General features: G+C 35.0%; 2 protein-coding genes and 1 long non-coding RNA gene across 7 annotated transcripts in view; 2 read left to right on the forward strand and 1 right to left on the reverse strand.

Annotated features, from left to right (window-relative positions):
• Positions 1 to 21,124, reverse strand: part of PCDH9 (protocadherin 9) — a 966,004-nt gene that overhangs the window by 54,909 nt on the left and 889,971 nt on the right. The gene's annotated exons all lie outside the window — the stretch shown is intronic.
• Positions 4,290 to 16,416, forward strand: LOC137211312 (uncharacterized). Its single transcript, XR_010937023.1, has 4 exons — positions 4,290 to 4,446; positions 5,812 to 5,960; positions 15,922 to 16,003; positions 16,139 to 16,416. It is a non-coding gene; the product is annotated as an uncharacterized lncRNA (long non-coding RNA).
• Positions 16,620 to 19,665, forward strand: LOC137211494 (vasculin). Of its 2 annotated transcripts, XM_067713999.1 has the most exons (2): positions 16,620 to 18,243; positions 18,304 to 19,665. In XM_067713999.1, the coding sequence occupies exons 1-2, from the start codon at positions 17,766 to 17,768 to the stop codon at positions 19,242 to 19,244; spliced, it is 1,419 nt and encodes a 472-aa protein (XP_067570100.1). In that variant the 5' UTR covers positions 16,620 to 17,765; the 3' UTR covers positions 19,245 to 19,665. The 2 variants fall into 2 exon arrangements, with proteins under 2 accessions (XP_067570100.1, XP_067570099.1); XM_067713998.1 differs by having other exon boundaries at positions 16,620 to 19,665.

Below are 21,124 nucleotides of genomic sequence, written 5' to 3' on the forward strand. Positions count from 1 at the left end.
ATTATGCTTTATAGTATATAAATATATATGTATACACATGTACTTTTCACAGTTTGCATGGTAGATAAAGATCCTTCATAAATTCAAAATTGATTTTAAAAGTAGTTAAATTCACTTTTCTATACTGGACAATTAGAAACTCTCATTTAAAAATATTAATCAGTATATATGGGAAACTTTTTTTCATGATGCACACTGATGTTTATGAATGTTGATTTGGATTGAATTTATTTTTTTTATAAACTATTACAAAACTGTTGGCAACTGGATTTCAACATTAGTATAAAACTTGATTATGAAAGAGAATAAGAGAGCAAATCTGTCTCTTCTACACAAAATAAGTGTATTGGTACAACATGGGCTACTTCCATCTTCAATCTAACCGTTAGTTCATTAATATGTTTGTTTACCTATGCTATTTTTCATATGAGGACAAATGACCTCTCCCAAGATGATTTATAATTAAAAGTCCCTGAAATGTTAACATAAAAAATGTCACATTTATTTTCAGGGCTTCTTTTTGGCTACTTTCAAGTATAATCAAGCCTGAGGGATATCAAAGGAGTAAAACAAAACATCTAAAGGAACACGGTTGACATTGAGTGATATGATTTCACAGCTTCATCATAAAGTTGACTACATTTTGATGCCTAAAATTTTAATTCGTACCTAAAAGCCCAAGAAAAACATTACATTCCTTATTATATCAGTTTTCCTCTGAAAGACATCTGAGCCATCCTGAAGGTTTCTTAGTTTGAAAGAATGTCAGCATTCCACAAAGGCCGTTCATATTCTTCATTAGCTATAACATAGTTAAAATGTAGCATCTGCAATAAATCAAAGTATTGGAAGATTGCATTAAAACTTATGACAGTTACAGAGTTTGGTGAGTGTTGGTTGTTTTTTCCTCCCAGTATTCTAGGGTCATCATTCATAATAGTGAAAAGTATAACATAAAGAGGAAAAAAAATCAGACATTTCCTAAAAATAAAATAGAAAGCCCTCAGGAGCCCTTTCAGAACAACAATAAAAAGTATTGCTAGCTGTAAAATTTGTAAGCAGTTTCCATCCTGTCGGCACAGGAACAATGAAGATGAATTACATTCTAGGAGAAACATTGGAGACTGTCTGGTAACAGTGGCAAATCTACTACAGGGAGGACAAAGCACAACTATTTCTTCTGTGTCTTAAATTGAAGGTGTCAGAACAGGAAGATATGAATTAAATGGAAACAAAAGACCATGTTTAGAAATTTTCTCCTTAACCATTCAATTCACTCATTTGGCCACTGTTTGGACTACTCAGTTTTCAGAATCTCTGTATTACTTCTGAGCTCATAAAGAACAGTGCATAATCATATGTGCTAAAGGTCTAAGTATATACACTTTTATACACAATAGAGTAATATGAGTTAGGGTGATGGCAGTTATTTATATCTCTTTCAAATATCTTTAGGTGTGATGGAGAACAAGTTTGAGGTTTGTTTGGCTAGCTGGAAGCAAAGGTGCTTTTGTCTCAGGTGAAAGAACATTTGATCTGCTTGGGAGATATTGGCAGCTGGTAGGAAATGTTGGGGAGGACCCCACAGAGCCCTGCAGAACAGACCTACTACATAGTAACTCATCTGCACAAGAACTAAGAGGCCTGTTTTGCATATGTCCTTGTTTGATGCCCTGGATATTAGTGTCAGAGCTGAAAAGACATGCTGCTAAAATGAGAAAAATGTGGATAGGTGTTGTTTTGAAAAAGCTGATGCCCACCTTAATGGCAGGTTGTAAGTTTAATAACAAACTTTTCACATCCTAAACCAAGGTCAGCATATGCAAAATGAAACTCACACCACAGCAGAAACAGGGAGAGTGTTTATTAAACCTTAACTGTGATTCTCAAAGGATGTTTAGGTGTGCAATATGCCTACCTTCTACTAAAACAGCTTGACTTTTAAATTTAAAACTCAGAGGTTTTCTTCCTTATGTGTTTATGAATGTTAATTAAAAGAGACATCTGATAGTTTGAGCAACTATTTAGAGACTTTATTTGACAGTATTTGAAAGTTGCTTTCCTTTTATGCTGGTATTAAAATTTTCTACCTGTAGTAATGAATGTGGTTTGAGTTAATTGTACATTAAAAATTGAAAGTAATATTTGGTTCTCTGAAAATCACTGAAAATTGCCATAGTACATGTTACAGAGTTTCAGTGATTGATTGCATTAAAGCAGTAGTGGAATTCAAGGTGAATTGAAATAAATGTTAAATGAAGGTACCTTTTAGCCTCATCAATACCTTTCTAATACATCAATTTTTTTGAGCTGGAAGGACAACTAATGGTAACCAAATCTCAAGCAATTACCCAGCAGTAGATATGGTATCTGTTTGAGTACCTAATAATCTCTTAAACTTTTGTTTTTCACAGCTGAGCTAATTTTTGATGGAACACTATTGAGGACAATAGGTCACTGAGAGCAAATGAAGTGGGGCCACCACTGTCTTTCCTCAAGCGTTCTCCCATAGCCTTGCATTGGATGGCTGATGAGGTAATCTGCTTAATAACATGGCCCTAGTGTGTTTCTATTAAGTCAATGGGGCATTGACTATCTACGAAAGCACCACTGGCATCTATTAAGTGGACTGGATCCACAGACCCACAACAACTTTACTCATCCGACAGGAAGAGTTGTGCACTAATCTCATAATTATACCCCTTTCCTCCTGTACTCAGTTCACATTTTGTCTGTTGGCAGTAAAATAAGTATCATTCCAAATATCAATATAATCTTAATTAAATAATTTAAAATGCACAGCTCATAATCTGTGTATGTATGCTGTGTGGACTAAATGTGTATAAATAATTATTAATTCAAATTAATGAATTTTGATGGAAATGTATCTAAAACAATACAGAATAGTATTCATATGGAGCTAGAAATAGGTAAAAATATGATGTAACTAGGTAGTAATAAATTTCTGTCACTAGTTTTTCTTGTTGAAACAGTATTCTAAGATGTCACGCATTTGATATCTCCAGTGTCAGGAAAATCATAGTAAAGATGAGATTTCAAAATTGAGTTCTCACAATAATTTTAAAGCAAGAAAGGAGTAAAACACAAATATCTACTACATAAATTCAATTTATTTTATCTATTGATCACCAGGATGTACAGTTTAAGGTAGAATAAGGTTTGATCTATCAATAGCTCAAAGTAGTGAATTTTTTAAAGGTATATGCTATAGGACGAGTGCACTAAACTATGTGTAGGTTTATGTGCAGTGCTAGCCACTGCCTCCGTTACTGTTTGAGCAGCTATCCAAAATTGCACACTTAGCTGCCTAATGCGATACCATCTCTTGGGGTATGTCAAAATTAACATTTTTAAACTTAGAAGAAAAAAAATCTCAATTTTGCAATGTCAGATATTTTAATTGATAAGATTTTGATTAAATTAAGCAGAGTTTTATTTTAAATCCCAGCTCAAGATTTTATATTTATCTTTTTTACTATAATGTCTTTTGGGGAATTGTTGTAGAGTACTTAGTGTCATTAGAATGCACGTTAAATGTGATCTGCATTTCCTCTGCTGTCTTTCAATAAAATTAATCAATAACATTTTCAAATGAATAGAGTTACTTGTGTGTTTTAACAATAATTTAAAGTATTTTTAGAAGTTTAAATTCAGTCTATCAGACTTTCCTGGTGGTGCAGTGGTTAAGAATCCACCTGCCAATGCAGGGGACACAGGTTTGAACCCTGGTCTGGGAAGATCCCACATGCCACGGAGCAACTAAGCCCGTGCACCACAACTACTGAGCCATGCGCCACAACTACTGAAACCCGCATGCTCCAGGGCCAGCATGCTGCAACTACTGAGCCTGCGCACTGCAACTACTGAAGCCCGCATACCTAGAGACTGTGCTCCACAACAAGACAAGCCGCCACAATGAGAAGACCGCGCACCACAATGAAGAGTAGCCCCTGCTTGCTGCAACTAGAGAGAAAGCCCGCGTGCAGCAATGAAGACCCAATGCAGCCAAAAATAAATAAATAAATTTATATAAAAAATTTAAAAAATAAATTCAGTCTATCAACTTAAAGCAAGTTATTTCCCAATGATTTATAAACATAATGGAAATGTATCTTTTAGTCAAAATTGTTGTTTCATAGAATACTATTGTGTTGAGAGCCACATGTCAAAAATATCTATGTTAAGCATTAGTCACATTTTGGGCCCTCCCATAGGGGAGGTATTCTCAAAGTCATTACTACCTCATGATCCCAGCAATGTATGGATCTGGCTGGGATTCTGGAGGTGAAAGTCACAGATGAGAATGTATGATGGTGAAAGCCTCTATTCATTATGAGAAGTCTCTATCCATGGATATGTCTTTCTGGACATTTTCTTTTTATGAAATAAAATGACTACCATCTTACAAGCTCCCAGAACTGAAGGGTGTGTATATGCATGTGTTTCCCACCTACCCTTCTCTCCCTCTCTCTCGCTCTCTTTGTATGCGGGTTTGCATGGATGTGGCTGAGGGGTGTGTGTGTGTGTTGCGTGTGTGTGTGATTTTGGAAACTGATCAAGACTAATCAAGGCACAAAGTGTAATAAAAGGACAATCTAATTGCAGTTCTTGTGCTAACTATAAGCAATATCTTACACAAGTCACATATTTTATTTAGCTTGTATCTCCCTTCATACATAGAGAAAGATAATTAGGTAAAGATCCTTATTTTCTTGTGACTGTCAGTGTGACTAAATGATTCAAAACCTTTTAGATTTATTTTACTTATAATTGTATCAGAGCTTGTGATTTTTCTCCATTGGTAATATTAAAAATACAATATATTTCCATGTATCTTTTAAGCCCTGTGGCAAAAAAGAAAAGAATCAAGGTTTAGATTGACCACTAGAGTACCTTGTTTAAGAATTTGTCAGAAATCAGTTGCAAACTCTACATATCATGTTCAGGAGAAGTAAAAAGAAAAACCTTGAAATTAGAATAAAGAAAATTGTAAAATAGAAGTTTGGTATTAAAATAATACTTTTGGGGGTTTCACCCCTAAAAGTACACCCTTAGAATTTAAACAGAAATTATGAAGATTATTCCAAGTCCTCATTGCCTATTTTATAGATTCAAGGCAAACTCCATAGTAAATTCTAAAACCAAAATACATAAAATCCAGATGGCAGAGTTCAATTTTACTGAATTTAACATGAGAAAATGTACTTAAATATGAACAACTATATTTGTACATGCAAATATATTCTATTCATGCATATACATTATTTTGCCCATGTCAGTGTGTACATATGAACACACATTGAGGCTTAGCATAATGATGTTTGGCCTACTACTGTTGCAGTTTCTAAAGAAACAAAGTTTACTGTCTCATTTCTTTTTCACTTTTGTGCTTATTTTATTTAAGTATACATTCATAAAATGGAGCAGGTTTGATAAACCACCCTCAATTTGATTGTCTACAAATATACAGATACCTTTAGCCATGGAGCTGTAGTTTGGAAGAGGCCCTAAATCTTCCATCAGGTTTGACCCTTTGATCAATCTAAATCCTCAGCAAGTCCTCCATCACCAGAACTTTAATACTGATGGAAATTGGTAAACATTCAAGATGTATATACTGAAAAAAAAATGATTTTATTCCAACAGCTGTCTGAAGCATGATTATACCTAGCAATAAGTTTGTTTTTTTAAGGTCTTCTTTGCAGAACTAATATACTTAGGATATACGGGGAAATAATTAGGAATATCGCCTTTCTACCTACTGCATTAAATTGCCTAATTTTCTGACAGCTAGAAATACAGTACTAGTGGTCATAGAAAATGGAATGAAATAGAGATCGAAACCCTACTGCAGATTAAGAAAGAAAAAATCATCTCTATATAAGAAAGAAAACCTTGGAAAGAAGAAATAGCTAGATGCTGCTACATCCTTCATATATGTGAGTCAAATATTGATTTTCTTGCATTCTGCAAAGTAGATACAAAAATTATGCTGAAAACAGGAGAGAACATAATTTTACAACTGCCAATGTGAACTGAAGATTCAAGTCGAATAGAGAGGCTCTGATGCTAACGAATTCAAAACCAGGGCAAGGCTCAGGAGGTATTTCTCACAAACTCTTCCATTCCTTTAATTCTCTAGCTCTTCATTTCAGAAAGGATGGGTGCATCCTCAGATATGTTTTTTATCATGACTTTTCTTTTTGAATCACTGGCCCTTCCTTTGTCATAAAAGGAGGTAACACAAATGAACTTAATCTCTTTTATTTTATGCTGTACGTAGTTGGAGTAAAAATACTTCTCTCATTTCCATGCGTTCAGTACCTTCCTTCATTCTATTTTCTGCCTCCTCACATTGTCAAAATATAAATCAATATTTGAAAATCAGCAACACCAATAATCAGCAACACCTCTAATTTTATATTACATAAAAATAACATAAATCTTCCTGGTAAATTTCAGAAACAGAGTCTGCGAAACAAAACATTAAATATTATGAATTTAAGTTCAATACAAACTAAACTATATATGGCTGGAGAGCAAATGTTGGATTAATTAAACTGCCACATTTGTATAATTAAGATCCTTGTTTCGGTTTTCTTGTTAAAATAAGTAAGAAAGTTCAAAAAGATTTTTCTTTGGTTTGGGTGTGTTTACAAGAGTACTTAGTACTCTAGAAATGGCTGCATCTGCAGAGCATAAATGTGTCTTAATTATAGGATTTTTTTAGGGTGAACATCTGTGCCCTTTTCTGCAACTGTGTAGACACTTTGATGGTTCTCTGAGAATATGTGGTTAAATTTGTACACTGTACTTACTTGCTAATTCACTTTATTTAGTATAAATCAGGAATACTTAAAAGGTTTACCTGTATCACTTTGACATGTCACTTTACACTAACACAGTTTTGTTTTCTATAATTAGTTTAAAATATAAAATTAGAATCAGATAAGTTTATTTATTGGGATTTTGAATTGATGAGAAGGAACCTTAAAATCTCCATTTCTTTCTTTGTTTTTTTTTTTTTGGTTTGTTTGTTTGTTTTAGTAAAATGCTAGTTTCTTGAGGTAGAGAACAGAGTTCCCTTTTTTTGTCACACTCTGATAATCACTTTGACTTTAAAATAGCTTGCTACCTAGGAAAGTATAATGCCATATATTTTTTTAAAGAAAGTTATTATCTTACTTGTTTTATTATATGAATAGCTCTAACACAGATGGAAAAATATAGGCAAACCCTTTAGTCACAGAATATGAACTTAAACACTTAGAATCACCAGTAGTTCTTTCTGTAGGAACAAGTAAGTAAGCATGGCATATGGTCAGGGTGGACTGGGAATGATTCAGCAAGAAATACTTTTGATAGAAAGACTGGTATTTGGAAATTGTTGACAGAAGGCCTAAAAATTGTACTTAGGGGATTATATCTAATCCCCTAAGTATTACATTTTGTCAAAAGTATTGAAAATTAACTTTCCCCAGAGCGCAGAGGAAGTACCTCCTCTGGAAAGAATTCTTGTCATATTTTGGGTCATAATCACTCCAGTGAAAAGTGTAGCCAAGAAGAAATTTGAAATTTTTGCTAGATTAGCCAACGGTCTTAAAAAGCAAATATTTACTGTGACCAAGAAGGTCTTAACATTTCCTCAGCATGACTCAACTTTAGACAGGCTTCTTCCCAACTCTAAGCTGTGACCTCCTTTTTTCTTAAAGCATTAACTTTTGAAAACTTGCAATGGTAAATTCTTTCTCCACTCCTTTGAGATATAAATCTCCTGACAACCCAGGAATATCTTTCTCCATGACCTCGGAGTCATCCCTTTGAAATGTAATTATCAAGAAAAATAGGACCCCTGTCTCCTAATTCCTAGGAGAAGATAGAAGACTAACTTGGGTAAAAGACAATTAACAAACACTAGTGACCTAATCATTTAGACCAACCTCCTTCCTATTGTGCTTTTTCCATTAGTTCACCTCTTTTTTGTTTCAGCAGAGTTCAACTTTCTTTTCTATTGCAATAGTCTTGACTCCTTCCTATCACAATAATCTTGGATAAAGTCTTCCTTGCTATTTTTAACAAGTGCCTGGTACAATTTTTCTTTCTATAACTGTCACTGTTTCTTTGAATTTATGAATTAGAATCATGTTATTCAGTTATAACTGAAACTTCTGGGCACAGGTAAATTCACAAGGTAATATTTTGTTGCATTTATTCGAAAGTTATAGATGTGATAATGACACAGACTTAGTTGATTATGGCTTAATGAGCTTTGGAGAAAATCATAAATGTTATTTTTTGATTATAAGACCATCATTCCTGATGATATAAGATGATTTTTGAAAAGTAATATTGTAAGTTCAAAAATAGTACAGCAGTGGTAAAATTGTTGTCTGTATTTAAGAAAATCTTTAATGAGTCATATTTTTCCAAATTTTTTCGTTATTAATTTTAAAGGAGCATTTCCCAGAAACCAAGTCAATCATCATGGGGAATTTGAGAGAATTAGTTCAGTGATGTTTCAGTTAACTTGTTATTACCACATGATGGTAAGATTTTATTGAATACTTGGCGATCATACATTCTTACTATTCAAACATCCATACAATTTACCAGGAAACTACTTGACTTCCAGTGTACTCTGTCTGTATAGAAGAAAGTTTGTATTGCAAAAAGATAATTTTCTTTCAATTAATTAAAATTTGCCCTTTATAGGAGATATAGGTACTGAAATGTATTTTGTAATGTTTCTAAGGAAAGATTAAGTGTGTTCAAAATGATAGATCCTTTACATCTACTTGACTACAGTTAAACTCTTTAAAGTATTTTTTATTCAATTTGTTAATACTCTTGTAATAAAATGGATATAATTTGAAGCACCTATCACACTAAAGTAACTCAAATTAATTTTAAATTGAGATAATGTTTCAGCTTTCAGGCTAATAAACTAAAAAAAGTAATACATAATTTTAAATTTCATTAATAAGTAAAATCCTATTGTCATTAATTACAAATTTTCCTCAAAGCATACATTTCAGAAGCCAAAATTTTCTTCATTGTTTTTGATTTGTTTCCTCAAAGATCTCCTCAATGCACAGAAAAATTGCAAATACTTTGCAAAATCTTTTTAGATCTGTGGCTTCAGGTTCAAATGCCAGCCCTGTTTGAACACCTCTCTCTGCTTCCTCTCAGCTTAGCAAATATAAAACTTTTACCACTTTAAGAATCTGAAGAAACTATGTCGGTCCCGTTACACAATACTTATGTTAATTTACTCATTGATTCATTCCCTCAAAACATAGGTATTGATTGCTAATTGTGTGCAAAGTACTCTGTAATGTACTGGAGAAGACAAAAAGATGAAAACACACACAATATCTGTCTTCAAGCCTTAGTTTGGGAGCTAAATCTTGTATGAAATTTAAGGTACATAACTAACTATTGTACAAGATAGAAAGTGATAAATGCTGTAGAAGAACAATCAATAAAATGCTATCAGGGTCCTGGATTTGGAGAAGTTCTATAAAACAATGAAATCAGGGATCGTTTCAGAATTTTTAGCTTGGGGTTGAAGAAAATGAAGAATTTGGATGAGAGAGAGAGAGACAAAGTATGTTTAAAAACATTCCAGATGGTGACTAGCATATAAATAGGCAAGGAAAGCAGAAAGTGAAAAGTGTATAAAATATGTAAGTAATTCCACCTGGCTATAAGTCAGGCTTGGTGAACGGAAATAGTGAAAGCTGGGTTGAAAAAGGTTAAAATTATATTATAACAAATCTTGATCACCAGACTAAGCAGGTTTGATATTACACAGTAGCCAATGAATGGGGAGACATTTAAATATCAAACAAACAAACAAAAATCACCTTAAGTTAAAGGAAAAAAAAAAAGTAGAAAAAAAAAAAAACACCCTACAGTATTACAGCTATGCTATAAAAAGATTATGTGGTAGGAGTTTTAAAAATGTTAGAGAGAGGAAATAACTATTGGCAAGATAAACCCCTAAGCACATAATTATAATTATCTGGGTATGAGGTAATTTGGTGTGTAAGCTTGGAAGCACCAGGGTATGTTGAAGAGGCAGAATACATAAAACATGATCAGTGATTGGATGTGAAGAATAAGGCAGAGAGCAGAGAGTCCTAGGTGACTCTTAGTTTGGTTCCTAGGAGGTGCTGATGGCTGGCACAACTGAAACAGAAAACAATATGATGGTTCTTCAAAAATAAAGAACAAAATTACCATATAATCTAGTCATATCACTTCTGAGCATATATCCAAAGGAATTGAAAGTAGGGTCTCATAGAGATAGGTGTATACCCATGTTCATAGCAGTATTATTTCAATAGCCAAAAGGTGGAAACAATCCAAATATTCATTGACAGATGAATGAATAAATAAAATGTGTTTCTGTGCAATGGAATATTATTTAGTCATTAAAAGGAAAGAAATTCTGACACATGATACAACATGGATGAGCCTCTAGGACACCATGCTAACTGAAATAAGCCAGTCACAAAAAGACAAATACAGTATGACTTCACTTACATGAGCTATCAAGTATAGTTAAATTTATAGTAACAGAAAGTAGAATGGTGGTTGCCAGGTGCTCAGAGGAGGGGAGAAAAGGGAGTTATTGTTTAATGGGTATAGAGTTTTGGTTTTGCAAAACGAAAAAGTTCTGGAGACTTGTTGTACAATGTGAGTATACTTCACACTCCTGAACTGTATGCTTAAAAATCTTTATGGTGGTGAATTTTATGTCATATGATTTTATCTCAATTCAAATTTTTAAAAAGGAAAAAAAAAGGGAAGTAAAGAAGAAAAAGGACAAAGAACAAAAAGAAATATACAACCATATACATATATATTTAATCAGAATTATTTCTTCAATACAGCTCAGAGTGGAAAGAGAACGGCAACCAGAAATGGCCTTTAAAAATTACCAGAATTTATTTAAGAGTTGTATAACATGAACAAAGAAGAAACAACTTGGTCTGTTTAAGGGCTGGTGGTATACTTTTAACAGAAGGTTACAATTTACTATTGGAAATTGTTGAAGAAAGAGTTTCAAAGAGTCCCCCCCACCCCTTGGGAGTGTGAGAATCATGTAATAGGAGGCCAGTCCCATTCCTGACACTTTCTATTTATACTTGAAAAAGTCACTTAATGAGTCCATTAAAACAAACAATCATAAATAATAATACCTGCTTATCTCATGGGATTATTATGAGATTTAAATAATGCATTTATTAGTGCTTGGTATACAAGAAAGGGAAGTGTTATAATCATCTGCTGACCTCCTTGATGGGTTTTGTGTAAACAATGAGAGCAATTTCTAGGTTAATAGCTGCAGAGAGCATTGCCAGAGACTGTCAAAAGCAGGCCGAGACCAGTAACAGCTATAAAATCACACAGGGCATTGTGGTCGGTGATAAGAACAAGCTAGGTAATTTAGACTCAAGGTTTAGATTCATTTGCTAGGTCTGTACATTTACATTAATATAATTTACTTTAAAAAATCCAGCACTATTTCTTCCACTTCCAAAAAGCGTTGATCATTCAGGTAAATTCTCTCCACAGCAGTAGAAAGGAAGGAACGGGAACGAGGGACCTATGTAAATTTGACAGACATGAAAAGGAGGTAGGAAAAATGAGCATCAAGGAGGAACTAAAAGTGATGGGATAACATTACTTTTAGAAATTTGATTAGGGAATTCTCATTCATTTAGACTGCAGCCAGCAGGAAGCTGGGGAGAGAGGGAACAGCAATTTCCATCGTGGAGCTCAGCACTATACACGTATTATTTTATTCAATTGTCACAATTCTAGAAGATAGACTTTTATCCTCATTTCTTAGATAAGGACACTGTAAGTAATTTGGCCCAAAGCACACTAGTAGTAAATGGTGGGTGGGTGGTTTTCCAGTCAATTCTTTCTCTCTTGCTCCCATGCCCAGGCATTTTCTATAATACCATCGACCAAATGTCCACATCTCAAAATGCACTCAGGTGGCTAACCAGGAAGATCACACCTCAATGGCATTTTATCTTCTCAATCTAAATGGTCTCTAACTGGAGAGCATATGTTTATAAAATAGTGTAAATTACTTTGCTGAACATCAAAATATGTTTCTTCCATGAGGACAGACAGGTCACAGTTGTTCCAAGCTGAAAGAAGACTCAGAGATCAGCACAGCTGAGGTTCTCATTGAGGACAGTTAGACACAGAGAAATTAAAGAATTTGTCCAAAGGCACTCTTCCTGTACACTGTGCTACCACTTCAGAAAACATTGCCAACTTTAGGTAAACTGACTTAAGTTGCTAAGTATTGCTTATAAATATTATAAAGCCATTCAGGGATTAATAAGACTACTGTCTAATGCATGATTAACCCTATTAACAACATCTAACTTGTCATTAAATGATAACTGAAATTTCATTCCCAACAGCATACTTTATTAAAAGTCATATTTGCCAGATGGAGCTAGACCACCATTTTGTAATTCCATATTACTACTTAGGTGCTTACTGATAAGTTATATTCTTAACTCTATCACCAAAATTCTTGGAAGTAACCCCACATTATTACCTGCAATCAGTAAAAGGTAGATTGGTCTAGCAACCCTGGCACTTTGGAGTTCCTACCCATGCAGTGAATATGATGTTTTCCTGATATCAGCTCCCTACTCATTTCATCCTCTTTTCACTAGTCCCTAAAGCTAGGCTATTGCTTTGTTTTGATCAACATGGCAAGAAAACATATGCAGTATATTTGTCTTTCCATTCTCTTTCATGACAGGTAACACTTGTATATTTTACTATGATTTTAATAAGAAACATCAGGACAAATAACAGAACCATGCTTCTTCAATACTTATGAGTATGACTTACAGGACTTTAAAGTTCATCTTGGAGTATTTCTTATTGAATTGTAAGGTGAATATAGCCATGTCAGAAAACACTCATTAAGCTGTATACAATATTAAGAAAGTACAGTAAAAAATTGAGACTAGTTAATGATAATGGAGTCAACTATTATTTAAAATGAAATGCAATTTGAATAAACATAGCATTTTGGAGTTAAAATTATTATTTTGGAGCCAGGAATATACCCATCCTCCATCACCACCTCTACTCCATCACCCATAGCAGAGTTGAGCCTCCATTAGAGTCAAAGTCCTGCATGAGATATTTCAAAAAAAAATTATGTTTCAGTTCTCCTCTGTGAGCACTGTGCCTTTAATGAGAAACAGATGTTCAACTTACACACAAACAAAAAATGAAAAAAAAGTAAATAAAGGCAGAGCATCCTCATAACTGACTTCCCATGGAGTTAGACCATTCAAAGTTTCCTAACGATAATAATCACTCAGCCCAAGCCCCCAAATTTACCATCATCTAAATAGAAGGAATCAAACAATGTTAACTGAGTCTGAGAACCTAGTATATTAGCCTATAGCCTAATACAGTGGACACTTGAACAACATGGGGTGTGGGATGCTGACCCTCTCCCACAGCGGAAAATCCATGAATAATTTATGTTGGGTCCTCCTGTTTCATTCCTCCTTATCCGAGATTCCTCTGTATCCATGGTTCCACATCCCGGGATTCAACTAACCTCTTGTAGAACTGATGGTATTTACTCTTGAAAAAAATCTGAATATAAGTGGACTCGCAGAGTTCAAGTCCAAGTCCTTCAAGAGTAAGTGTATGTTAGAGGGTCACTTATCAACTCGCTGTTGCTGTCTAAAGCCTGAAGACAGAACTCCCTCACTGGATACTGAGGCTAAGGTTTGAGGGTGGGAGCTGCTCTGGTTCAACAGTTCCTGTACTTCAGTGCTCACCCAGCCACTCACCTGCTGCCTGCTAAACAGGTTACTTTTGATTGTTTTCAAATTTGATCTTAATATTGAGGTTGTTTTTTTTAAATTGACTAATTTAGTTAATATGATCTTTTCATTGCAATTGTTCTTATAAATATCTAATTAAATATTTTATGCATCATTAAAATTTAAGTGTAAAATAATGAGGTTTTTTTTCCTGAAAACTACCGTGATTTCTGTAAAAGGCAAAATGAAAGCACATTACCCAAACAAAAATGGAACAAAAACTATTTTTGAATTGTGTGTGGGTAAAACGTATAAAAGTTGGGGGAGAAACATCACAAAAATCCAGGAAAGTTCTGTATCAAAATGTCAGCCAAAGAATGTACCTCACCATCTGGTTCCACAAGGATTAGGTCACTAACCACTCTAGTCACTGACATTTAACACTCCCTGAAAGGAGTTCAGGGCTAAGACCAGGAATGAAGTACTCTGTGCTCTAGGAAAAAATGGCAGAAGAGGCCTTCAGATAGATAGCTTCAGAAGATTTTATGAGCCCAATTTCTTGCATCTTCCCATATCTAGAAAAGCACTAAAATCATTAACAGAGACATCTGCTCCTCATGATTAGCAGCAACCTTCTGCCAAAGTGTGTACTTGATTGCACGTACACAGTTCACAAAAATCACATACATACTGACCTCCCCCCAGCCTCTTAGGAGCAATTCCTAGGAATTGTGTGAGGGGCTGTCTCCCAGGTTATAGTCCTAGCTAGACCCCAAATCAAACTTAGTTCACAGGTCTTACATTGTGCTTTTTTTCAGTCAATGAAAATTTCTTTCTTTACATGTATCTTTAAATTCTGGCAAGTTTTGTGCTTAAAAGAGTACAAAGATGGATGAATTATAGTATGGGTTAATCAAGAAAGAAAATACAGTTCTTTAAGGAAACTAACCAAAAGATGGCCCTGGCATTACATAAAACAGATTGACAAATGTTTATACACTTACATGTTTTAAACTAAAATGTTTTTGTTATTCCTACTTTCATCAACTTATTTAAATAACCAACCACCTACCTGGGCCACTAGCGTCAGGTACTAGGCCTTCTGTTGTATGTAATTATGATGAGTAGCAAAATAATGAAAAGTGCCTGTGCTGAAAACATACTAGAAACCAGTTGAATCAAGATGCCCTCACAGAATGTAATAGGCACAGAGGGTGTTGTGCTTTGCTATGATTATCTTGTCACCTGTAAGCAATCACCATGACTGTGAACAAAATATAATTAAGCCTGAATTGTTAGTTTTCTGTGCACGTGGACTGAAGTAGGACAGACAATCATGTCATTTTTATTGGACACCAACCCTGTCCAGCTCACGGTACAATGAGTGGGGTTTAGGCTAGCGGTTCTCAAATTAAAAGGATCAGAATCACCTGAGGGGCTTAATACCCCAGACCTCTCGGCCCCATCACTTGAGTTTCTGGTTCAAGAGGTCTGGGATGAGGGTGCAGGATTGCATTTTGAATGAGTTCCCAAGTGATATTGCTCCTGCTGGTCCAGGAACCACATTTTAGAAACCACTATTTCAGGATGTTAAACAAACAAATGAACAAACAAACTAGTTTTACTGTAGAAAATGTTGCACTCTAAAAAAACTCAGATAGGATGAAATCACATGCAAAAAGCAAGGCATATGCATAATTCAATAGATAAATTAACCAATTGGTTGTCCACCAATCCATCCCAGAGTTCGTTGGAGTCAATGATATAAAGGGTTTTGAAGAAATTAGCCAGAAAATCTTCTCCTTCCCAAGAATAAAGGAGGGTGATTAAGTATGTGTAGGAACAAACAAATACGACTTAACATGTGCTAAGAAATATTTTGAAAGCATACTGATAAAATTATATCTATCTCTTTTCTTAAATTTGACTATGCAATTTAGAGAGAACTGAAAAGATTCCTACTATCTACATTCTCATATTTATATGCCTATCTTTATTTTCACCATACATTTTTCGGCCTGGTGTTTTTTTTTCTCTTTCCAATGTTTCTTTCTCTCTGTGTTTCTAGGTGTAGTCACAATCACAAATGAGTTTCTTAAAGTCAACATTTCAGTAATGCCTCCAATTGTGTTCATAAACTTATCCTAAAGGTATAATTCTGTTCATTACTTTAATAGGTTAAAATCAATTTGGAAAACATTTTTCAAAGAAATTTAAATTGTGGAGAGAAAGGAAAATTAATTCAGAGAAAGACTCTAGGTTATATTTTCTATTCCTCTTTAAAGGACTGATCATAGAAATAACTGCTGGAAAGCCCTGAAGGTGAAAAGGAGTGCTGACTCTGTGTTTAAACGAAAATAGATTTAATCACATGAACTGTGCTGGAATTATTTTCATTCAACATTTCAAAGATGTGGTAATTTTTTATATCATCTTGCCCGAGTCCTGGTTTTTGTGACAAGTAATCCATCCTGAGTTAACTCCTTAACTGGGGATGGGTAAGTGCTTTCCTTATATCTAAGCTATGCTCTCTGTAAAACAGTACTTTGAGATTGGGACAGTAAGTAATGTGTGTGTGTTTGTATGTGTGTGTGTGTGTGTGTGTGTGTGTGTGCGCTTTAAACTATACATTTTCACACTGACTCTATCAGAAAGTGGCATTAAGTCACTGGCGGGGCGGGGGGCATTTTTTAAAAGCTAAATGAGAAACCCAAAAACAATAGGAGGCTCAGTTTTTACAGCATGCACTAAAGAACTATGATTCTAGGACTGAGACTGGTTGTGGGGGAGGGAAAAGCGGCAAAAGGGGATTATTCAAAGTACCGAAAACCTCCTCCCGGGATCGAGCGCAGTGGCACCCCCAGGCCAGGGGCACCTTTGGTGTCGCAGAAGGTGATTGAATTACTCAGATATGAAGATCATCTTCTAGGTTTTGTGTAAAAGGCCCCGGATATTTCAAGTGGCCATTTTGGAATTACAATGTTTCTGGATAATTTTGCCCCAGAAGTTTATTAAAATTGGCAAGAATCATCTCTGAAGTGAATTGGTAGTAGTGAACAATTCTACAAGCTTTAAAGAGACCCAGGCATTTCTTCAGTATTTTGGTTCAAACGGATTATATAACTGGTTAAAGTATTTCAGCTGGTAGTATTTTTGCCCTCCCCCGCCCCCCAATCCCTCCCCTCTTGTTGGTGTTCTTCAGCCAGAACTGTAAGATATGTTTGATTTGTGTACTGAGTAATTTCTCTGCAGTTTCAAATTACTGTTTAAATATTGCTGAAGTTTCATGGCAGTTTATTTTTACCTTTATTTAAAGTTTTAGGAATTTTTGACCTCAGCCCTTTTCATGTCACAATGGGACAGCTTTTCTAAATGAAGACATTGAACGAATACAGTTTTTTTGCTTTTATCTTTTATTTACATGGAAATTTAAGATGTTGCAGTTTCCCAGCAGCACGGTAGTATTGAGATAGCTGTGTGTCTCTGTTTATGCTGATGTTTAGGAATGCTCTTCAGATGTGAAATTTTCTTTTTGTTTTTGCTTTTTGGCTCGTAAATTGGATATTTCATCTGGAGTGGATAAGTACAACAGTGACAAGTACATGGAATAATAAAGAAGACTTTAAAATCTTAAATCCAAGGAACTTGGCTAATTCTGGAGATAACCATATGAAAACTTTAAAACAGAAGTATGGGTAGCTGACTGAAGTAACTCTATGTCAAGTAGCCATAGGTTAAGTATCTTCAAAGAACTTGGATTTTATTTCAGAGGATACAAAATAAAAAAACAAACTGGAAAACATAAAGATTACAGAGAAAAACCCAACACCTTCCTGTGCAGTCCTGTTGGAATTTGGACTTGCCATGAGGTGTTGAAGCCTTGTTTCGCTGAGTTGGAGAGACTGGACCTAAATGGCGCAGCATGACTTTGCTCCAGCCTGGCTTAATTTTCCTACCCCACCATCATCAACAAAGTCGTCACTGAATTTTGAAAAGCATTCTGAAAACTTTTCATGGACAGAAAATCGTTATGATGTGAATCGTCGACGACACAACTCTTCAGATGGCTTTGATTCTGGAATTGGACGTCCTAATGGAGGTAACTTTGGAAGGAAAGAAAAAAATGGATGGCGTACACATGGAAGAAATGGTACTGAAAACATAAATCATCGAGGGGGATACCATGGTGGAAGTTCCCGTTCTCGTAGCAGTATTTTTCATTCTGGAAAAAGCCAGGGCCTACATGAAAACAGCATACCTGACAGTGAAACGGGGAGGAAAGAAGACAAGAGAGAACGCAAACAGTTTGAGGCTGAGGATTTTCCATCTTTAAATCCTGAGTATGAGAGAGAACCAAATCAGAATAAATCTTTAGCTGCAGGTGTATGGGGCCTACACGCCCAGACACACACATACCCAACCAAAAAAATCTCCCAAGCTCCTCTCTTAGAATATCCCCCGAATCCTAAATCTAGAACTCAAAGGATGCTGGTCATTAAGAAAGGTAATACAAAAGACTTACAGCTATCTGGATTCCCAGTAGTAGGAAATCTTCAGTCACAACCAGTTAAGAATGGGACTGGTCCAAGTGTTTATAAAGGCTTAGTCCCTAAACCTGCTGCTCCACCTACAAAACCTACACAGTGGAAAAGCCAAACTAAAGAAAATAAAGTTGGGACTTCTTTCCCTCATGAGTCTACATATGGTGTCGGAAACTTTAATACTTTTAAATCAACTGCCAAGAATTTTAGTCCATCAACAACTTCAGTGAAAGAGTGTAATCGCTCAAATTCCTCTTCACCTGTTGACAAACTTAATCAGCAGCCTCGTCTAACCAAACTGACACGTATGCGCACTGATAAGAAGAGTGAATTTTTGAAAGCATTGAAAAGGGACAGAGTAGAAGAGGAACATGAAGATGAAAGCCATGCGGGCTCAGAAAAGGATGACGACTCATTTAATTTGCATAACAGCAATAGTACTCACCAAGAAAGGGATATAAACCGAAACTTTGATGAAAATGAAATTCCACAAGAGAATGGCAATGCCTCGGTAATTTCCCAACAGATTCGGTCTTCAACCTTCCCACAAACTGATGTTCTTTCTAGTTCACTTGAAGCAGAACACAGATTGTTAAAGGAGATGGGCTGGCAAGAAGACAGTGAAAATGATGAAACATGTGCTCCCTTAACTGAGGATGAAATGAGAGAATTCCAGGTTATTAGTGAACAGTTACAGAAGAACGGTCTGAGGAAAAATGGTATTTTGAAAAATGGCCTGATCTGTGACTTCAAGTTTGGACCCTGGAAAAACAGCACTTTCAAACCCACTATTGAGAATGATGACACAGAGACAAGTAGCAGTGACACATCAGATGACGACGATGTGTGAAGGATTTCCTAACAGCTTTAGAAATTTTAGTGTGATACATCTCTCATACAGTTTGGGGTGAATTGTAAAAATGAAGAACTATAATTTATGTAGTAAAATACCCCATTAGAAGATGATTTTTTTGGGGAACTTCAATATGAAGAAAACCAAGAATGTTGTGTTGGGCTGTGTTGAACATTATTTCTTTGTTAAATGAATGTTGTAGAAATGAGGACTTTGGTTGATCCAACATTGACTTTCTTCATCACTGCAGCATTTCTCTGACTAGCAATGTGACGATGTAACAAATGAGATTTTCTCATTTAATAATAAAAAAATTGTGTAATGTTTTGCAAAAAAAAAAAAAAAAAAAAAAAAAAAAAAAAAAAAAAAAAAAAAAAAAAAAAAAAAAAAAAAAAAAAAAAAAAAAAAAAAAAAAGAACTATGATTCTAGAATGTAACTATGCCTTACTATATAAGGGTGATACACTTTTTCACAGAACTGTTTATATATGCTCCATGTACAAAATGGGCATATTAAAATTACTTCTGAGTGAATGCAGAGAGTAAAGAGTGATCACAGATTTAGGCTTATAAACAGACACAGGAGAAAACTAAATTTTGATGTTTCCTTTATTAAATACAAAGTAGTATATATTAAAAATCAGTTTTCAATAGAATATTAAGTAAATGCCATGTATTCTGGAATTTAGTGCAGTTGCTTAATGCAATTATGGTATGACATTAAAACCTAATTCATTTTGAATACCATGCTATCCAAAAGAGAAAAATATTACAATGCACACCATTATTCTAAGCATCACACTTGACAAGTGTAATTTTATAGTTCGGTGTTTCCCAGATAAGAAAGAACATATCCATTCCCACCTACCCCAACTCCAAGCATAATATACACTTCAAAGAAGCTATGAGTCTTCATTTCTTCAAGTAGACTTGAGACTTCTTGAGGTTAGGAAATGTTATTTTGTATCCTCATCTTATTCATTGCTCCTAAATATGTATTTATTAAATATTATTAAAGAAGAAAGATTTAAGAAGACTGTTACTTTGTAGCTTTTAGACCTTGGTATGTCTGTGTATTAACCACTTGACTGTTTACAGATAAAAGGACTAGATTTAGGATTTACTCCCTCATTCATAGCCAAGACCAAAATGTAAGGTTAGGAATTTTAAAGGTCTTAAAATAAAGAAAAGATTGTAGGTCATTTAGTTCTGTGAACCTACAGTTTGCTGCTGAATTAGGAAGATTGCAAGAGTTCACCAGGCAAGTCACCTTCAAGCTGTCAATATATGGTCTTTGCCTCTCAAGGGAAACCATGCAGAAACAGACACTTAATTTTTTTTCCCACTGTATCGCTACCTAATTGTTTAGCAGCAAGGATCTCAACAATCTGTACAGCAGATGTGACTACCTCACTTAACACTATCATAGGAAGGAAATAAGGGCAGAAGAGTCATATGCTAATGGTAAAGATGCACAGAGAAACTGCTGCCTGAGCACAGATAACACACCTCTCTCCAGCCATCTGTCCCACCATGTGTGCTGCACATCACAGGAGGATATGAGAGGGGTGGACAGCTGACAAGTTTTTCAGAGTGGCAAAAGAATGGCTTTCAACAGCAGTGTGATACTAGAGGATAAGAGTTTTTATTAATATTGCAAGGAATGTATTATTATTGTTACTTAAAGGACCAAATGTTTTAGTATTGCATATTTTTAAAAAATAAATTAATGTCATGTTATTCCTTTCTCTCACTCACTGCATTCTGATATTCTTTCTTGAGTGGCGGGGAGAGATGCATAGTTACAGCTGAAATGCAAGAATGGCACACTGTGGTTTCTGGTATATGACACCCACTCTGCATACACAAATGAGACC

This window comes from Pseudorca crassidens, chromosome 18 (assembly GCF_039906515.1).
Source record: "Pseudorca crassidens isolate mPseCra1 chromosome 18, mPseCra1.hap1, whole genome shotgun sequence".
NCBI classification, from domain to species: domain Eukaryota; kingdom Metazoa; phylum Chordata; class Mammalia; order Artiodactyla; family Delphinidae; genus Pseudorca; species Pseudorca crassidens.

Excerpts from the sequence above, each read along its gene's own strand:
- LOC137211494 (XM_067713998.1), top strand. The coding sequence starts at position 17,766 with ATGGCGCAGCATGACTTTGCTCCAGCCTGGCTTAATTTTCCTACCCCA.